Genomic DNA, 17,752 nt, shown 5'->3' with positions numbered 1-17,752 from the left:
ATGTGGTGCCAAAGTTATTATGAAACGTCTGGTTTTCTGAGCTCATGGCTTTGAGCTGCAGGTGTCGGAAAAGAACACGGATCCCATAGGGTGGTTTGGCCGATTAAATCGGTGGTTGCCCATAGAGCCTTTAGAACAGGATTTGGCAACTAAAGCCGTGCCCAACGCATGTTGGCTGCTGATTAATCTCTTTATTGAGGTGTAATTTACGCATAAAATGCCTCCGTCTTATGTGTACAGCCTGGGGGGTTTGGGCAGTTGCATTCACGCATGGAGGCACCGCCCCAATTTGGAACATTTCTATCACCCCTGGAAGCTCCCTGGTGCCCCTTCCCAGCCTGTTGCCCCCTACACACACACACACACACACACACACACACACACACACGCTCAGAGACACCGCTTTGCACCTGCGCAGAGCGGAATGAATGGGACCCCAGCGCGCATGCGTGCCCAGGCATCTGCCTTCTCGCCCTCAACACGATGTCGGTGAAATTCATCCTAGATATCAGGCCTCTAGACCCTCGGTTTCTTTAAATTATTTTTTTTTAAATTTTATTTATTTATCTTTAGAGGGGAAGGGAAGGAGAGAGGGAGAGAAACATCAATGTATGGTTGCCTTTTGTGCGTCCCCTGCTGGGAACTGGCCTGCAGGGAACCAGCCTGCAACCCCTGTCTGTGCCCTGACTGGGATTCAAACCGCGATTGTCTGGTTCGCAGGCCTGCGCTCAATCCACTGAGCTACACCAGCCAGGGCGACCCTCGGTTTCTTTACGCGCTGAACCGCAGTCACTGTAGGGACACAGAGAGTGTGTCCTGCCCCCCCTCAGGGACATTTGGGCATCTTCCGGTTTAGGCTACAACGAACACTGAGGCTGTGAGCGCCCACTCCAAGCACTTGAATGGGCCTCTCCCATTTCTCTGGGGAAGGATCTCAAAAGTGTAAAGGCTGGGTCGCTGAGTAGCTCTATACTTAACTTTCAAAGAAACAGGCCCAGCCGAGTAGATCAGTTGGTTCGCGTATCCTCCTGATAGGCCAAGGTTATGGGTTCGGTTCGATCTCAGCTCAGGCCACAAACAAGAATCAACCAATGAACGCATCAATTAGGGGAACAATGAATCGGTGTTTCCCTGTCTCCCCCTTTCTCTCTCTGAAAACCAATTTAAAAAACAACAACAAACAAACAACCCATTTGTTTTTCCAAAATGGTCTTCCGGCCATACTCTCCCGCCTGCAGAATTGGAGAGCTCGCCACTCCACCCCGTGGCAACTGGGTGCTCGTTAGCATTGTTACGAGTGTCGCTGATGGGTGTCTCCCCTCCCCCACCGCAGGTGATCCGGACGGACACCTTCAAGCACCTGCGGCACCTGGAGATCCTGCAGCTGAGCAAGAACCTGGTGCGCAAGATCGAGGTGGGCGCCTTCAACGGGCTGCCCAGCCTGAACACGCTGGAGCTGTTCGACAACCGGCTGACGACGGTGCCCACGCAGGCCTTCGAGTACCTGTCCAAGCTGCGGGAGCTCTGGCTGCGCAACAACCCCATAGAGAGCATCCCCTCCTACGCCTTCAACCGCGTGCCCTCGCTGCGGCGCCTCGACCTGGGCGAGCTCAAGCGGCTGGAGTACATCTCGGAGGCGGCCTTTGAGGGCCTGGTGAACCTGCGCTACCTCAACTTGGGCATGTGCAACCTCAAGGACATCCCCAACCTGACGGCCCTGGTGCGCCTGGAGGAGCTGGAGCTGTCGGGCAACCGGCTGGACCTGATCCGCCCGGGCTCCTTCCAGGGCCTCACCAGCCTGCGCAAGCTGTGGCTCATGCACGCTCAGGTGGCCACCATCGAGCGCAACGCCTTCGACGACCTCAAGTCGCTGGAGGAGCTCAACCTGTCCCACAACAACCTGATGTCGCTGCCCCACGACCTCTTCACGCCCCTGCACCGCCTCGAGCGCGTGCACCTCAACCACAACCCTTGGCACTGCAACTGTGACGTGCTCTGGCTCAGCTGGTGGCTCAAGGAGACGGTGCCCAGCAACACGACGTGCTGCGCGCGCTGCCACGCGCCCGCCGGCCTCAAGGGGCGCTACATCGGCGAGCTGGACCAGTCGCACTTCACCTGCTACGCGCCGGTCATCGTGGAGCCGCCCACGGACCTCAACGTCACCGAGGGCATGGCCGCAGAGCTCAAGTGCCGCACGGGCACCTCCATGACCTCGGTCAACTGGCTGACGCCCAACGGCACCCTCATGACGCACGGCTCCTACCGCGTGCGCATCTCCGTCCTGCACGATGGGACGCTCAACTTCACCAACGTCACGGTGCAGGACACGGGCCAGTACACGTGCATGGTGACGAACTCGGCCGGCAACACCACCGCCTCGGCCACGCTCAACGTCTCGGCCGTGGACCCCGTGGCGGCCGGTGGTGCAGCGGGAGGTGGGGGCGGCCCCGGGGGCGGCGGCGGAGGGGGCGGCAGCGGCGGCTACACCTACTTCACCACGGTGACCGTGGAGACACTGGAGACGCAGCCCGGAGAGGAGGTCCTGCAGACGCGGGGGACGGAGAAGGAGCCCCCGGGGCCCACGACGGACGGCGTCTGGGGCGGGGGCCGGCCCGGGGATGCGGCTGGCCCGGCCTCGTCGTCCACCACGGCGCCCGCCCCGCGCTCCTCGCGGCCCACGGAGAAGGCGTTCACGGTGCCCATCACGGACGTGACGGAGAACGCCCTCAAGGACCTGGACGACGTCATGAAGACCACCAAGATCATCATCGGCTGCTTCGTGGCCATCACGTTCATGGCCGCCGTGATGCTCGTGGCCTTCTACAAGCTGCGCAAGCAGCACCAGCTCCACAAACACCACGGGCCCACGCGCACCGTGGAGATCATCAACGTGGAAGATGAGCTGCCCGCCGCATCGGCGGTGTCGGTGGCCGCCGCTGCGGCGGTGGCCGGCGCGGGCGGCGTCGGCGGGGACAGCCACCTGGCCCTGCCCGCCCTGGAGCGCGACCACCTCAATCACCACCACTACGTGGCGGCCGCCTTCAAGGCGCACTACAGCAGCAACCCCGGCGGCGGGGGCTGCGGGGGCAAGGGCCCGCCGGGCCTCAACTCCATCCACGAACCTCTGCTCTTCAAGAGCGGCTCCAAGGAGAACGTGCAAGAGACGCAGATCTGACACCGCCACCTGCTGGGCGGGGGACTGGGCTCCGACCAGACTGGCACCCTCTCCGCAGCCCCAGGCCCCTCTGACGGCCTGGGGAAGGTCGGGGAAGGCGGGCCCCGAGCCTGTCTGGACCCCAGGGCAGCTGGCCCAGCCACCGACAACAGGGTGGGGCCCCGGGTGTGAAGGCCCCTGGTTCCGGCCTCGCCCCCATCCCCGGTGACCAGAGGGGATGCAGGATTCAGAAGGGTCCAGAACCAATCCCCCCACTACTCCCGGCTTTCCCTCCTGGCTCTCTCCACCGACCGACCGACCGCCCTAGTCCTCCACCTTCCAGGGGAGAGAGGAGGTTTTTTGAGGGGCGTCCTTTCCCCTCACCCCCAACGGCCCTCCTTTTACAGTTCATTTTTTGCAGTTCGACGCCTGCCCCCCCCCCCCCACCCATCCACCCTCTAAACTGATGAGACAGATGCGTGGTTGTCAGCGCCTCCAGATGCCCTGTCCCTGCCCCCTCCTGAGCCCACTCCAACCCCTGGGCCCCTCGGCTGGGGGCGGGGCAGCCCCCGCCGGCCCCCACCCCCGCCCCAGCCCCCACCCGCCCCACAGACTCTTTTGATACTGAAGGGAGGTTTGCGTCAACGACTACCTGCTCTGTAATTACTTTAAAAAAAAAACACGGAAAAAGTAAAAAAATATTTTCTTTTGGTCATGAAAGCATGGGAGAGAGAGAAAACGAAGTGAATGTGGTACAAAATGAGAGGCTGACACAGGCCCTGCCGGGGTGTCGAGACCCGTCACGCCCGACCTTGGAGGCCCTGGAGGGGCTCAGCACCCAGCACCGGTACTGAGTCCCCCTGCAGCCCCTCTGAGGCAGGTCCTGAGGGCCTCTTCCCACCCTCACTTCTCAGCAGAAACGGACGGGGCCGTATTAGTGTTCTGGGGCTGTCCTGGCAAAGTCACAGACTCTGGGCGGCCCAGGAGAGCGGGCCTGTGGTGCCTCGAAGGTCAGCATCCAGGAGTCCCAGATGAGGGGCAGGGGCTGGGGGGGTGGCGGGGGGGCAGGGCCTGGCGCCGTCTGGAACCTGTAGGGCAGGAGCCTTTCAACGTCTTCCAGTTCTGGTCACCCAGACCTCCCCCTGGCGTTCTCCACATCATCTTCCCCCTGAGCGTGCCTGTCTGCGTCCCAAGTCCCCCTTTTTAGGACTCGGGCCCGTGGGTGAGAGACCTTCCTACTCCAGCATCCTTGATCGCCTGTAAAGACTGCATCCAAATGAGGTCACGCCCCCAGGTCCTGGAGGGACGTCAACAGGTCCTGCTGGGGACAGGGCTCAACCCCTTCTAGAGCCAGAACAGGGAGTGACCGTGTCCACTGCAAACCCATTTAAGACACTGCCCCGGGGCACACTGGAGGGGAGGGGAGGGGTGCAGTGCCAGGCGCTGTAGCGGCAGCTGGGGCCTGGGGCAGCAGTGAGGGAGAGGGCTGCACTTTGTCTTGTAAACGCCGAGGCAGCGGGAGAGATGGGGTCCAGGCCTGGGGAGAGAAAGGGTGCTACGCTGTGGCCCAGGGCAGAGAGCCGCCCACTGGAGCAACAGGAGCCAGCCAATGGGACAAAAGCCAGAGGTCAGCTGCTGGTGGCCACCCCCCCAGGCCAAGGTGCACGTGTTTCGGCCTCCAGAGGGCTGAGCCCACCAGGTCCGCCATTGGTGAGGCCTGGACAGGCAGAGGCTGATGGAGGCAGTGGGACCGCTCAGCGTGAGGCCTCGGACATGCAGAGCCGGGCCAGCAAAGCGGGCTGGGTCTCAGCCCCATTTCTACCCTCACCTCGGCCCACCCTGGCCCCCCCCACAGCACTCGTGGGTGCTGCGGGGGACACCCAGGCCCCCGCGGAGTTGGGGACAGACGTGGGGGTGCACAGAAAGCCCTGATGTCCCCACCCTGAAGCATCTTCTCTCTCCCCCACCTGCAGCTCTTAGAGCAAATTCTTCCCTCATCCTCAGGGGCAGCCGCCGCCGCCATGGCTGGGGTCTCAGGCCGTATCTGCCTGCTCTGCTGCCTGTCGAGTTGGGACTCCCCCTCGCTCCCTCTTTCATGCTCTCTTTCTCCCTCATCTCTTTCAGAGCCATCCTGGTTGCCATGGCAACACTGCAGCGGGTACCAGGTGGCAGCTGGGGGCAGGGAGCGGGCACTGCCGCAGCCTCCTCCATTTCCGATGCCAGGCACCCATGAGGCGGGCTGGCTGGGGCTCGTTTTGGGGGGGGCACTCAGCCTCCTCAGGCCTCCCAGGCTTCTCCGTGGGGTGGGGAGGGGGAGGGACAGTATGGAGGTGGCAGTGGCATGGCGGCTGGGAAGAGGAAGATGAAAGGTGGGAAGTCAAGGTGAACTGAGCGAGGTTCTGGACAGGTGCTGTGAGGAGCTGAACTCCAGCTCCCGCCGCCTTGTGGGGACACCGGGAATGACCAGACCAGGTCTCCTTCGGGGCCTGGCCTGGGGAGGGACAGGATGGCAGCAAGCCCAGCAGAGGTGGGGGCAGGGGGTGGAAGGCTGGAGGTCCAGGGAGACAGACAGACAGAGGTGGAGCAGGACACAGACCAGAGAAGGACACTGAGACCCAAAGGGAGGGATGCTGGCAAGAAACACGCCGCCAAGACCAGGGCAGTGGCCGAAAGGGTGGGGATTAGAAACGCAGAAGCAAGGGGACAGACTGAGAGCCCAGAGTCCCTGTCACCATCTCCTCTCCCTGCTCCCAACCCTCAACCCCCACCCCAAGCAGGATGCAGTTACCATGACAACCTGGCTGGCCAGAAAGGAGGGCGGGGGACTGCAGAGAAAATTTTCCACATCGGCAAGAAGAGAGGAGGGTATGATGCAGGGAAGGAATTGGCCCATACAGTGGGGGCCACGCAGGGCCCCTGGGACCCCAAAACATCATCTCCGCCGCCCCCAGGTTTCTCACCCCGCCCCCATCCAGCAAACTGGCCCCCTCACCCCTGGGCCACTGTGGGAAAGGGGGCAGGCTTGGGAGAGGCTCAAGGGTCAACGTCCAAAGATCAGTGGCTGCCCGGGCCTCGTGTGTCAGGGGGCGGGCAGCCAGCAGCTGACCGAGCTCAGAGCCAGACCACAGACCACCAGGTTCAAGGACATGGCCCTGAACAGGGAGCCGAGGAGGGTGGGGGTGGTGGGCTACGGCCGCCTCGGTGAGTCCCTGACTGTCTGGGCCCTCGTACCCAGGCCCCTTCCTGACACCACCAAAGGCCCTGTGTCCACCACAAACACACCTCCCGTCTGGGGCCCTGTCTGTGCCCCAGTGGGCGGTGTCTGCCTGAGCAGCTTCCAGTGCGCACCGCACGGGGCTCCGTCCCTCCCTCTGGGTCTTTGTCCCCTTCTCTCCGGATTTCTGAGCCCTCTCCTCTCAGTCCCTTTCCCTCTCCCCAGGACAGTCCCTAGTCTCCCACCTGCTGACTCAGGGGCCAGAACTGGGCCTGGAACTTGTTTTTGTCTGGAGTTGTGACCCTGGACGAATGGTGGGGACAGTGCCCCAGTCCCTGCAGCTCCAGAACCTAGATGCCCTTGGGGAGAGGTCAGTGGCCTTGCTGCTGCTCTGGCCTCCCTTGGCGGCTGTGTTATCTCAGGCAAGCCCCTTAACCTCTCTGGGCGTCGGTTTCCCCAAGTGTGAAATGGGACAAGCCCATCCATCCCATTTCCCCTCCGAGGCCAGAGTGAAGGGTTACAGGCCTCTACAAACTGTGGAAATCTGGGGAGGAGAGGCCTAATACCTCTCCCAGGCCCTCCCCATCTCTCCTCTCTCCCAGGCACCCTGACCTTGTGGTAAAAAGTAGCCCATCCCAAAATAATCCACGAATCTGGAGCACAGATTCTGCACTATGCCAATCTCCTGGTGAGCCCTGCCCCTTCCTCCTTGGCCCCACCCCACCCCAAAGTGGGATCAGTCCCCTGACCTCTGCCCCTCCCGCCTTCACCCACACCAGGTAGGGTCCCCCTCAGCCCTGGCTGACCAGGCCACAGAGCAGCAGCTCCTGGAGGCCTGCAACCGCTGGGACCATGCTGTGTTTGTGGCCCGGGGAGCCCTGTGGGGCACTGAGGACATCAGCAGATTGGACGCAGCCGGGGGCCTCCAGGTGAGGGCCTGCTAGACTTCCTGGGAACCAGAGAGGCCCTGTGGGAGCCCCAGTCCCCCTCTGGCTCTCACTTCCAGAGCCTCCATGTCACTATGGCCACACACCCAGACGGCTTGCGGCTCGAGGGCCCCCTGGCTGCTGCGCACCTCACCAGGCCTCATACAGTGCTCTATGAAGGTCCTGTCCGCGGGCTCTGCCCCTTTGCTCCTCGCGACTCTTAACACCATGGCAGCCGCTGCCCTGGCTGCCCCCAGCCTGGGCTTCGACCGTGTGATCGGGGTGCTTGTGGCCGATCTCAGGTGAGCTAAGCTGAGCCAGGGGGTTGGGCCAGGGCCAGGGCCAGGGCAGCCAGACTGACCACCCTGCTTGGCCCAGTCTCACGGACATGCACGTGGTGGACGTGGAGCTGAGCAGACCCCCAGGCCCCACAGGACGAGGCTTTGCTGTGCACACCCACAGAGAGAACCTGGCCAAGCCAGGCGCAGTCACCGGCTCTGCCACCGTCAATGCCTTCTGGCGCAGCCTACTGAGTAGGGCTGGGCCCTCCCAGGTGTTAGTGGCCCCGGCCCCCAAGCCACGGGCTCTGTGCTCTGCAGAGCCTGCGTCTCCGGCTCTGGTTCTGCAGTTCTGATTTGGTCTCTGCTGGTTTAACTTTCTGAATCTCCTTAACCCTCTACGTCATGACTTTGAATCTTTGTCTCTCTCTCCCTATCTCTGGCCATTCCCCAGATCTCTGTCCACTCTGGGTCTCAGTGCCTCTCTCTAGGCCTTCCTCCACCGCGACCTGGGTCTGTTCCTTCCTCCGGGTGTCTGTCTCTCTTTCTTGGTCTCAGCCTTTCCTTCCCCGTATCTCCCCTGCAGGATGCTGCCAGCTCCCTTCCAGGCCTGGAATCCACCTCTGCTGAGAAGTCTCTCGGCCCCCCACCGCCAGAGGACATACTCCTGTCCTTTACCAGCCCCCCACCGCCACTGTCCTGCTGCTTCCCAGGACTCAGTCTCCCCGGACCTCCCTCCAGTCTCAGTAAAGATTGGAGGATCTTCTCACTGCAAAGCTTGGTATCTCTAATCCCTAGTTCCCTTCTGTGACGTCACGCTGTAGCGCGCACTGTGCTACTCGCCACAGCAGGGGGGTGGAGCAAAGCTCGCGGAAGCTATCGCGATGAATGTCGTGGTGGGAGGAGGCGGAAGTTTCTACAGGGCACACTAGCGATTCACCGCAGAGAGTGACGGAAGTTGCCCTTCCGCGCTCTCCGGGCAGTTAGCGGACTTCCGGGCGCCATGCCGCCCAGAGTTCGAAGCTGTGCCAGGGTCCTCGCGAGGGCTGCCGGGAGTCGTAGTCCGCCACGCTGTGGATGCCGGGAGCTGTAGTCCGTCCCGCCTGCCCAGTCAGCGCCGACCTTTCCACCCCGCACCCGGAGCCCAGAGCCGCCGCCCAGGGGGATGCGGGAGCCCCTGGTTCCGGGGAGCAGAGAGGCAGGAGGGGTGAGGGGAGTTGCTTGGCAACGAGCGAGCGCGGCAGTTCGGGTGCGTTGGGGAAAGGGCTGTTACTTTGTGTCCGGGGAAGGGGCCCTGTTGCCAGGTGACAGGAAGAGAAAACCCAGTTGTTTGGTGACAGGGGAGGGGAGTCGTCTGTTGCTAGGCGACCAAAAGAGACCCTGTCACCTAGAGACAGGAGGAGGAAGATTCCTCTGTTGCTAAGTAACCAGAAGAGAGACCTGTTACCTAGTGGGGTGGGGGGTTTCTCTGTTGCTAGGTAGCCTGAGAGGGAGCCCGTTACCTATGGACAGGGGGAGGGGGAGTTCCTCTCCTGGGAAGGGACAACCATAGGACCCTTTCACTTAGGGACGTGTTGGGGGTGGTCCTCTGTTGCTAGATGAGCAGAAAAAGGAGTCTTTCCTAGGAACGGGGGATGGAGTTTCCCTGTTGCCAGAAGAGTGCCTGGGGAGCAGAGTCAGGGGCTAAGCGGCCCCTTAGGTTGCACCCAGCCCTCCGCCTCAACGGCAGTGCCCCAGAGCCCGCTGACAGTTTGGGCCTCCAGATCCCGGTCCCCTGAGCGCCTTCTCCCGCACCTCCCAAGCAGGAGCGGAGGGCGGCATGTCCCAGGGCCCGGGAGCGCAGGCGGGCCCACCCTCCGTGTACCACGAGCGGCAGCGCCTGGAGCTGTGCGCCATCCACGCCCTCAACAACGTCCTGCAGCAGCGGCTGTTTAGCCAGGAGGCGGCCGATGAGATCTGCAAGAGGTGACCATCGTCCACCGCGGACCTGCAGAAGCAGGGCTCGCAGGCGCAACCACCCACCGGGGTCTTAGCGAAGCAGCGGGGCAGAGCCCAGGGGCTTTCTGCTGCCACATCACCTGTCTGGGCTGGACCCTGGGACTCGGGCCTCACCTCCTCTTCTCTGGGCCTTCATCTCTACCTCACCTGTTCTTCTCTGGATCCTGGCACCCACTGCCCCTCTGGCCTCCCAGCTTCCTCCTCACCTCCAATCCATTCTGCGTGCACCCCAGCACTGCCTCTGCCCCTCCCCGGACCACAGCCCTCCGCTGGCTCCCCGGCATGCCTGGGAGAAGTCCCACGGCCAGAAGCCTGATGTACAAGGCCCTGTGTGCTCTGCTCCCCACCTGCCTCTGCAGCTTCGTATCTCGCTGCTCCCCTCAAACCACATTGTTCTCCAGGAGTGAAGGAGCCCCACTACGATGCCTCTGGACCTTTGCATGGCCGCTTCTTTCTGCCTGGTGTGCTTCCTCCTTTTGGCAGCCCATACTGCTGCTCCTCACTATGCAAGATTTCCAGCTCTTCTTATCTCTCTGCCTTATCTGCTCACACACAAACACACCCCTGGCCCCAGCTCAGGCCCCATTGTTCTCTGGGCCCTCCCCTCGGCCTCCAGTCTCTCCGTTCCAGTCAGATTCCGACATGAGCATCCACCGGGGACCCTGTGACCGCTTGCTGACAGCCCTCCCAGGGCCCCCCAGCATCCTCAGGCTGAGTCCCAGCCCCTCAGGCTGATGGTTAGGGGGCTGGTGCATCTCCTCTGTCATTCAGGAAAGGGGGCAAGCGACTCTTTCACACCAAGCCCACGCTGGAGACCCAGAGTCCCATGGGAGCCCTGCCCTGAGGGTGGCCAGGAAAACAGATACACAGGAAAATAATACAAGCTTTTCCCTCTCCAACCCCTCCCCTGCCCTGCCCACCAAGTGCCCAGGGGGGGAAAACAAAGATGCTGTTGTCACCAGAGAGACAAGTGGTGGCTGGGGGGCCCTGCTGGGCTAGGGGAAAGCTAGAGGCAAGGCTGGGGGCAGGAGCATGAAAGATGTGGTTGGGAACAGGTGGCTGGGAAGAGGACTGAGGCCAGGAAGGCCACAGGGACCTGACCATGTGGGATCCTGAAGGCTGAGGGGCTGGGACTCTCCTGAGGTGACAGGCACCCGGGAGGCTGGGACCAGGGGAGGGGCAGGGCCACCACCAGTTGCAGAAAGAACCCGAGGCCCTGCTGGCCTGCAGAGAAGAGACTGGAGGCTGGGTCAGGGTCCAGGTGGAGGAGGGCGAGGCCTGGGAGGGGAGATGTGGCCGGAGGAGAGGACCCAGAGAGTGGGGGAGGGGTGGGCAGGAGGAATGGGGCCTGGGGGTTGAGCAGAGGGGAAAGTTCAAAGGCCGAGCAACTCCCAGACCCTGGGACGCTCACGCTTGGGCAGCGGAGGCCTTTTTAGGGGCCCCAACTCAGGCTCTGACCACCCCCCCCCAACACCCCTCCATCCAGGTTGGCCCCAGACTGCCGGCTGAACCCCCATCGCAGCCTCCTGGGCACTGGCAATTATGACGTCAACGTGATCATGGCCGCCCTGCAGGGGCTGGGCCTGGCCGCTGTGTGGTGGGACCGAAGGAGGTGGGGCCCCAAGCACAGAGACCTGCTTGCTGGGCGTGGCACGCTGGGCCAAGGGCAATGCTGGCTGGGGTGGGGCCAAGCGGGCAGGAGGGGGATGGGTGGGTCTCGGGGAGGGAGGGAGGGTCTGCACGGTGAGTGGTGGCTGGCAGGCAGAGGGGGTGGGGGGGCAGAGGGATACGTGGGGTGCCTAGATTGTCGATATGTAGGTGACAGGTGGGTTCACGGGATCGCTATGACTAACCGTATAGTGAACAGTGGCCGGACGGGTCGAGTGGGTGGCAGCTGGGTGGTGGGCTGTAGGAACCGGTGGGTGAGTGAGCGGCCGAGTGGATGAAAGGTGGGTAGTTCGTGGACAGGCAGTGGCCAGCAGACAGGTGGTTGGGTGGACGGGGGGTGGTCGGGTAAAGACTGGAAGAGGCTCAAGTGGGCGGTGGGTAAGTTGGGGGGTCGGCAGCTGGCTGGACAGTGGCCGGTTCCATCAGTGGGTGAACGGCTTTGGGACGGTGGGCGGTAGGATGGTGGACGGTTGTCAGACTGCGCGGGGGAGCTGTGGGTGGGGGGTGGAGAGTGGACAGATCAGTGGCAGGCGTGTGAAGAGTGGGTGGACAGTGGGGTGGACTGTGGTTGGGGGCGTGGGTGGGTGGGCAGTAGTGGAATGAACAGTGGATGGGAAGCGGATGGTTGGCTGGGAGGTTTCAATGGGTGGGCGGGTAATGGGTGGATGGGTGAGGAAGGAGCCCCCGTGTTGGGTGGGTGGGTGGGTGGGTTGAGGTGAACCCTTGGGTAGCTCCGCGGCCCTGCTGCTCCGCCAGCCACACGCGCTCAGCGACCCTGCGCCCTGACCACGCGGTCCTGCCCCGCCCGCACAGGCCCCTGTCCCAGCTGGCCCTGCCCCAGGTGCTGGGGCTGATCCTGAACCTGCCCTCGCCCGTGTCCCTGGGGCTGCTGTCCCTGCCGCTGCGCCGGCGGCACTGGGTGGCCCTGCGCCAGGTGGACGGCGTCTACTACAACCTGGACTCCAAGCTGCGGGCGCCCGAGGCCCTGGGCGATGAGAATGGCGTCAGGTGAGGGGAGACGACTGGCCCCTCACCCCAAGAGCTGACAGCCAGGCCGCCTGGGCCTCAGCCTCCCCGTTTCCCCACCCAGGACTTTCCTGGAGGCTGCCCTGGCTCAGGACCTGTGCCAGGTGCTGCTGGTGGTGACCAAGGAGGTGGAGGAAAAGGGCTGCTGGCTACAGACGCACTGACCCCGCCGAGGACGGAACCACAGCTGCCGGCCCAGCGCGCGGTGCTGCGAGTCCACGCCCAGCTCCTGCGCAAGAAAGGGCCGGACCTCACCTCGCTGCCTCGCGGAGCCCGGCCCCGCCCTGCCCCCCCGGCGCGCTGCTGCCTCAGTAAAGCTGCTCTTTAGCTCCAGCCTGGCCTGGCCGGCGTCTGCCTTGGGGCCCCTTTCTCGCAGTGACCCCTGTTTCTCCACGACGCTGGTCGCCCGGGCGGGCCCCGCCAGGAGCCCCAGCGCTGGCTCTCTGCTGCCTCCCACCTTTGCGGCCTCCTGTGGGCCACACTCCCCTTTGGCCTCAGTTTCCCCTCTGCCCTCGTGAGGCCCCTGTCCCGGTGGGGGGAGGGGCAGAGTAAGAGCCCACAGATAGGTGCCCTCTGGAAGGTTCGGTGGGATTGGTACAGGCAGGAAGCAAGGGTTTATTTCTGGTCTTGATTGGACTCCATCCTCCATCGGTTGCAGTACTGGTCCCCAAAGACGGCCTGGTCCTAATCCGGGGAACTGGGAATGCATTTGGTCACCTGGCAGGGTGGGGGAACTGGGCACTGAGGTTGCTGGCAGCCGACCTTCAGACAGGGAGACAGGCTCCTCCGTTCCGGGGAGAATCATGAGGGTCTGGAGAAGTGCAGGGGGAGGCAGGAGAGGGGCGGCAGCTGTGAAGAGGGAAGCAAGGTCCGAGAGGGGCCACAAGGTGGCGCTGTGCAGACAGAAGGGGCCAGGGACGGAGGGCCACAGCAGGCAGGGACGCAGCCTCCCCCGGACCCAGAAGGCCCCTGGCCTGGCGGGACCCCCCTGAGCACTGCTGACTGGATGTGTGCCGCGTGGAGCCGAGACTTGCTGGCCGGTCGGGGTCACTCAGGGTCGTGGGCCTCCCAGAGAAGGTGCCACTGAGCACTGACCAGAAGCAGGGGAAGGAGGGAGCCACGGGCAGGTCTGCAGGAAAAGCACCCAAGGCCCAGAGCGCAGCTGGCGCCAAGGCCCTGGGGCAGGCGTGTGCCTGTGTGGAGAAGGGCAGGGTAGGAGGGGAGAGTGCAGAGGTGACAAAGGGGGAAGACAGTCCCCAGGGCAGCAGCAATTTTGAACAGAGCAAGGGCAGGCTCCCATTAGGTGTCTCCTCCACATGGTCACCTGATCAGGCCCCGTCCTGGTCTGTGTCCTCCCCCTGGGGGCCTGCTGTCCCCTTCTGCAGGACCCTTGTTCTGTCTGCTTCCCAGCTGTCTCCTGAGCCCCAGCACCGGGCTGGGCCTGTGCATCCGGGCCCTTGTGCACCCCAGCTCCCAGGCAGGGAGGAACACTCAAGGGGACAGGAGGACTGCCTGTCCCGTTGTCCGGGGGTCTGGGGTGCTTCAGGGGCCAAGGAAGGTGGGAGGGCTGGGGAGGCTGGCTGTGGAAGGCTGAGGGGCTCTCGGGGGCAGCGGGGCACTTTCCAGACTCAGAAACAGTGCTGAGACAAGGACCGCTGAGGGAGGCGATGAGCAGTTGTCTGAGGAGGGGACCAGAGCTGAGGGTGGGTCCTGGCCAGGCCCGAACCTGGGGGGCCTTCAAAGGTGAGCTGGGGCTAGGGTGGGGGGCAGGTCAGTCCTCGGTGCAGAAAGACCCTCTGGGTGTGCTGGGCAGATGGACGGCCTGGAAGCCCTGGAGGAGGCTGAGGGTCCCGATGGGAGAGGATGAGGCCTGAGCCAGGGCCCTGGGGACAGAGGAGGTGACAGAAAGGATGGGTCTGGGCCTGGCAGGCTCTGGGCTGAGGGGGACAGGGAGTGAAGAAGGTGCCCAGGGGTCCGACGCTGAGACATGGGGGGAAGAGCAGTGGCTTAGGGGGACCCGTGTCAGTGGGGGGCAAGGGGCGTGGCAAGCTGGGTGACTTCAGGTGCAGGACTAGGGCCAGAAACAAGGGTCAGACTTCAGGGGTCATGGCCTGTCCTGGGAGGCATGGGTGTGTGTGAACCCAGGGAAGGAAGCAGGTACAGAGGGGCCTGGGCAAAAGCAGGGCCCCCCTTTAGGGCTGGGCGGAAATGGGAGGCCATGAGGAGGTGGGGGACTGGGAGAGGCAGGCAGGGCCCCAGCTTGGCCCTGACACCCCAAAGCAGGCAGGGCGCAGACACCAGCCTCACACACCGGTGAAAGCTGGCCGCTGGCCACTGGCCACAAGGCAGGGATGGGGACATAGAGGATGCCAGTTCCCACGACTTCCACAGGTCGAAGGGCAACTTGTAGAAGCCAACCAGCACAGGAGGGAAAAAATGGCTGGGCTGGGGTCCCAGACACCCCAACTCTGAGCCAGCCCACCCTGCCGGGCAACTTCCTTCTAGGGTCTTCCCCTCTCTGCCTACCCAGTTGGCCCCCTGACCCCAGCCTGGGTCTCGGAACCCCTGTCTCCTGCTTTGTGTCCTAAGAGGTCTCACTTTCTGGATGTTTCTCTCTGTCTCTTGGCCCGTCTCTGTGTGTCTGTCTCCCTGGGCCCTCCGGGGGCCCCCTCCTCCCTCTGCGCCTGTCGCCTGTCCCACCGGGTCCCAGACAGCCTGGCGGAGACTTCCTGAGTGTTTCTATTCTGGGCCCCAAGTGACCTCCCCAGGTGCCTTTGCAGCTGTGCCCTAATATGGTCCGAGTGGGGAACCAGGGAGGGGGGGTTCGGGGAGGGGAAGGGTCCAGGCTGGCCGGCCCCCCTCACTCACTCACCCTCCTCCTGGGCAGGAAGCCAGTGCACCGATTGGGCATTTACTGTTTGCTCCTATGGTGCACAGGCACCCCACCTGTTGGGGCCCCCAACTTTACTCGGGAGCAACTCGGGCTGTCCCTTGCCCCGGAGCAGCCAGCCCGCAGGTCCCAAAGCTGGTGGGGGTCTGGGGGTGCCGGCTGCCCATGGCGGGTGCCTCGCCCAGACCCGCAGGGGCCTCTCAGCACCCACCCCAGTTGCAGGAGGGGTGAGGAGGAGGGGCCCTGCTGTGTCACAGCAGGTGTTGGGGGGGACAGCTGTCCCTTGCCCTGTGGTGCTGACAGCTGAAGCCGGATTTAGCTTGTGGAGCTGGAGGTTGACCAGATATGGCAGTGAGGGGAACAGCCCCGCCCCTGGGGCGCCCCTTAAATCGGCTGGTCCAGCCCAGGTGAGAGAGAGTCCTTCCTCGACTTCCCCAGGCAGCAGCTCCGGCCCTGACTCACTCTCAGTCTCTCTCTCTCTCATTTTCCCGGCTCTGTCTACCTCCCTCTCACAGTCTTTGCCTCTTTCTCCCCGGGTCTCTCTCTTCTTGTCCCTCTTTCCATTTCTTTCTCGCCCTTTCTCTCTCCCCCCTTCTCTCTGACCCTGCCTCCCCATCTCCAACTCTTCCTCAGCCCTCTCTCTCCTTCCTGTCTGTGTTTCTCTTGGTTTCTCAATCACTTTCCTTCCTTCTTCTTCCTTCATTTCTTTGTTTTTTTCTTTCCCTCTTCTCTCTCTGTCTCTCTTTCCCCCTCACTGACCCCTGACCCCACCTCCCTCCAGCTCCCCGATGCGCCCGGCGGGGCCCCTCTGTGGTGGTTTGTGCAGAATAAAGCTGTTTCTGTCCCCGCCTCTCTCGCTCCTGTGCCTCCTTCCCTTCCCCACTCCTCTGACTCTGAGCTCAGCGCCCCCGCCCTGATCCCCGATCCCCGGCAGGTGCTGGGCAGGAACCGGGGCCACGGCTTGCGTTGGGGGTCCTCCTTCCCGGAGACGGCAAGACACCGAGGCTGAGAGGCAGACCGGGGGGGGGGGGGCGGGGGACAGAGACGGAGAGACGTAGAGGGAGACCCGGAGAGCAAGACGGGACGGGGGACTCAGATGTGGGACGGACAGCAGGACGCCGGGACAGAGAGTGAGGCGGGGAGATGAGAGGCTCGGAGACCGACACCCCGTGGTGGCCCACCCCCACCCTCCCGCCAGGCCGTGCCAGGCCAGGGACAAAGCGCCCTTGTCCCGGCTGCCCCGGGGCAGCTCGGGTGGGGGAGGGTGGGCTGGGCCTGGGGGCGGGGCCGCCCCCGGGAGGCCTCCACCCTCAGCCTCCTGCTCCTCCTCCGGCCTCCCTTCCAGTGTCCGTTCACCTGCTCCCAGTGTCCACCTGCTGAAGGTACCGGAAATGCCTCCTGGCCTCTGCGGGCACCCTCGGGTCTCCCCTGCCCCTCCCGGTGCCCGCTGCTGGTTCTGCCCCGCCGAGCGCCCGGCCCCCTTCCTCGGGGGGAAATGGGCATCCAGCAAGTTCCTAGCGTCCGCCAGGCACTGTCCCCACACACACTGCCTCCGCACCTCGGCCCCTTCCCCTCGGCTTCCTCCCCCTCCCTCCTGATCTGCCGGGCCTCCCCTGGGCAGGAAATGGGCATTTATGGAGCACCTACTGCGTGCGTTTCCTCTCCGCTTCCTGCCTGCACTCTTTCCTTCCCTCTCGGCTTCCTCTCCTTTCTGACTCTCTGCCCCCCACCCCTGGGGAGGGAATGGACACAGGATGCGTGCCTATTGTGCGCCGGGCAGTTCACACAGCCCGTCCCTTCCTCACACCCTCTTCCTTCCCGTCTCCGCTCTCTCCCCTTTTCTCCCTGGCGTCTCTGCTCTTCCAAGGCATGGAACCCTCATTTATAGAGCCCCAGTGGTATGCCATGCGGTGGCCTGTGCTTTCTCTCTCCTCCGTACCTACTGTGTGCCAGCCAATTTTCTCACACTCCCCCTACTCCGTCAATTCCCCCTGTTCCTTTAGCTCCGACTCCTGTCCCTTCTTTCTGCTCCCTCTGCTCTTACTTGGAGAAGAAAACAGGACAATTACAGAGCGCTTACTGTATTTGACAGTTAACACCCCATTTCTCCTCTTGCCTCTTTCTCCCTCACTGTGTTCCCTGGGTTCCCTTCTGGGGAAGAGCACAGGCATTTATTGAGCGCCTTCTGTGTGCCCCAGGATCAGCCTCTCCTTCCTTTGCCTGACTCCTCAGTTACCTGGCCCCTCTGCTGGACAGACCTGTGGCCTCCTCTGCACGCGCCCTCCTTTCCTCCCTCCCGTCTCAGGGCCTTCCTTTGCTTCCTGTTCTCTCCTCCCAGGAAGACAGTGTGCATTTATTGAGCGCCTCCTGTGCCCACCACCTCCCCCCACACACTCTCTCCCACAGTTCCTCTCTTCTCCCTGGCTCTCTCTCAGCTGGCTTCTCCCGCTGCTCTGGGCCCAGCAGGCAATCCCCAGGGGAGGCAATAGGCATGGATTGAGCACCTGCTGTATGCGGCTCCCTCCCTCCTACATGTTGTTTGTCCCTCACTGCCTGCCTCATGGGCTCTGTTCTCTGCTTGCCTCCTCCTCTGGGCTG

General features: G+C 63.3%; 3 protein-coding genes across 5 annotated transcripts in view; all 3 read left to right on the top strand.

The window, feature by feature from the left end:
• Nucleotides 1–3,565, top strand: part of LRRC4B (leucine rich repeat containing 4B) — a 36,410-nt gene extending 32,845 nt beyond the window's left edge. For both annotated transcript variants that reach the window (XM_053659738.1, XM_037149033.2), the window contains exon 3: nucleotides 1,334–3,565. In XM_053659738.1, coding sequence (XP_053515713.1) covers nucleotides 1,334–3,175 — 1,842 coding nt within the window. In that variant the 3' untranslated portion in view covers nucleotides 3,176–3,565. The remainder of the gene's footprint in view (nucleotides 1–1,333) is intronic.
• Nucleotides 3,566–6,233: 2,668 nt separating this feature from the next.
• ASPDH (aspartate dehydrogenase domain containing) lies at nucleotides 6,234–8,362 on the top strand. Its single transcript, XM_037148977.2, is given in 9 exon segments — nucleotides 6,234–6,355; nucleotides 6,594–6,738; nucleotides 6,971–6,989; nucleotides 6,991–7,056; nucleotides 7,148–7,297; nucleotides 7,375–7,515; nucleotides 7,517–7,596; nucleotides 7,673–7,827; nucleotides 8,159–8,362. Coding segments are annotated over 9 exon segments (855 nt in total). The 5' UTR covers nucleotides 6,234–6,300; the 3' UTR covers nucleotides 8,203–8,362.
• A 247-nt stretch (nucleotides 8,363–8,609) lies between these two features.
• JOSD2 (Josephin domain containing 2) lies at nucleotides 8,610–12,597 on the top strand. Of its 2 annotated transcripts, none has more exons than XM_037149032.2 (5): nucleotides 8,610–8,779; nucleotides 9,378–9,537; nucleotides 11,057–11,182; nucleotides 12,052–12,246; nucleotides 12,329–12,597. In XM_037149032.2, the coding sequence occupies exons 1-5, from the start codon at nucleotides 8,650–8,652 to the stop codon at nucleotides 12,426–12,428; spliced, it is 711 nt and encodes a 236-aa protein (XP_037004927.1). In that variant the 5' UTR covers nucleotides 8,610–8,649; the 3' UTR covers nucleotides 12,429–12,597. The 2 variants fall into 2 exon arrangements, with proteins under 2 accessions (XP_037004927.1, XP_037004926.1); XM_037149031.2 differs by having other exon boundaries at nucleotides 8,614–8,821.
• The last annotated feature ends 5,155 nt before the right edge of the window (nucleotides 12,598–17,752 follow it).

The sequence above is a fragment of the Artibeus jamaicensis genome, unplaced genomic scaffold (genome assembly GCF_021234435.1).
Source record: "Artibeus jamaicensis isolate MK-2021 breed Jamaican fruit bat unplaced genomic scaffold, CSHL_Jam_final scaffold_804, whole genome shotgun sequence".
Classification (NCBI taxonomy): domain Eukaryota; kingdom Metazoa; phylum Chordata; class Mammalia; order Chiroptera; family Phyllostomidae; genus Artibeus; species Artibeus jamaicensis.
This window is presented reverse-complemented; position numbering and strand designations above follow the sequence as displayed.

Bases quoted from the DNA above. Each gene is read 5' to 3' on its own strand.
- JOSD2 (XM_037149031.2), top strand. From the start codon at position 8,650: ATGCCGGGAGCTGTAGTCCGTCCCGCCTGCCCAGTCAGCGCCGACCTT. The intron at 9,538-11,056 runs GTGACCATCGTC...CCCTCCATCCAG, and splicing joins GCCGATGAGATCTGCAAGAG to GTTGGCCCCAGACTGCCGGC. The intron at 11,183-12,051 runs GTGGGGCCCCAA...CCGCCCGCACAG, and splicing joins GTGTGGTGGGACCGAAGGAG to GCCCCTGTCCCAGCTGGCCC.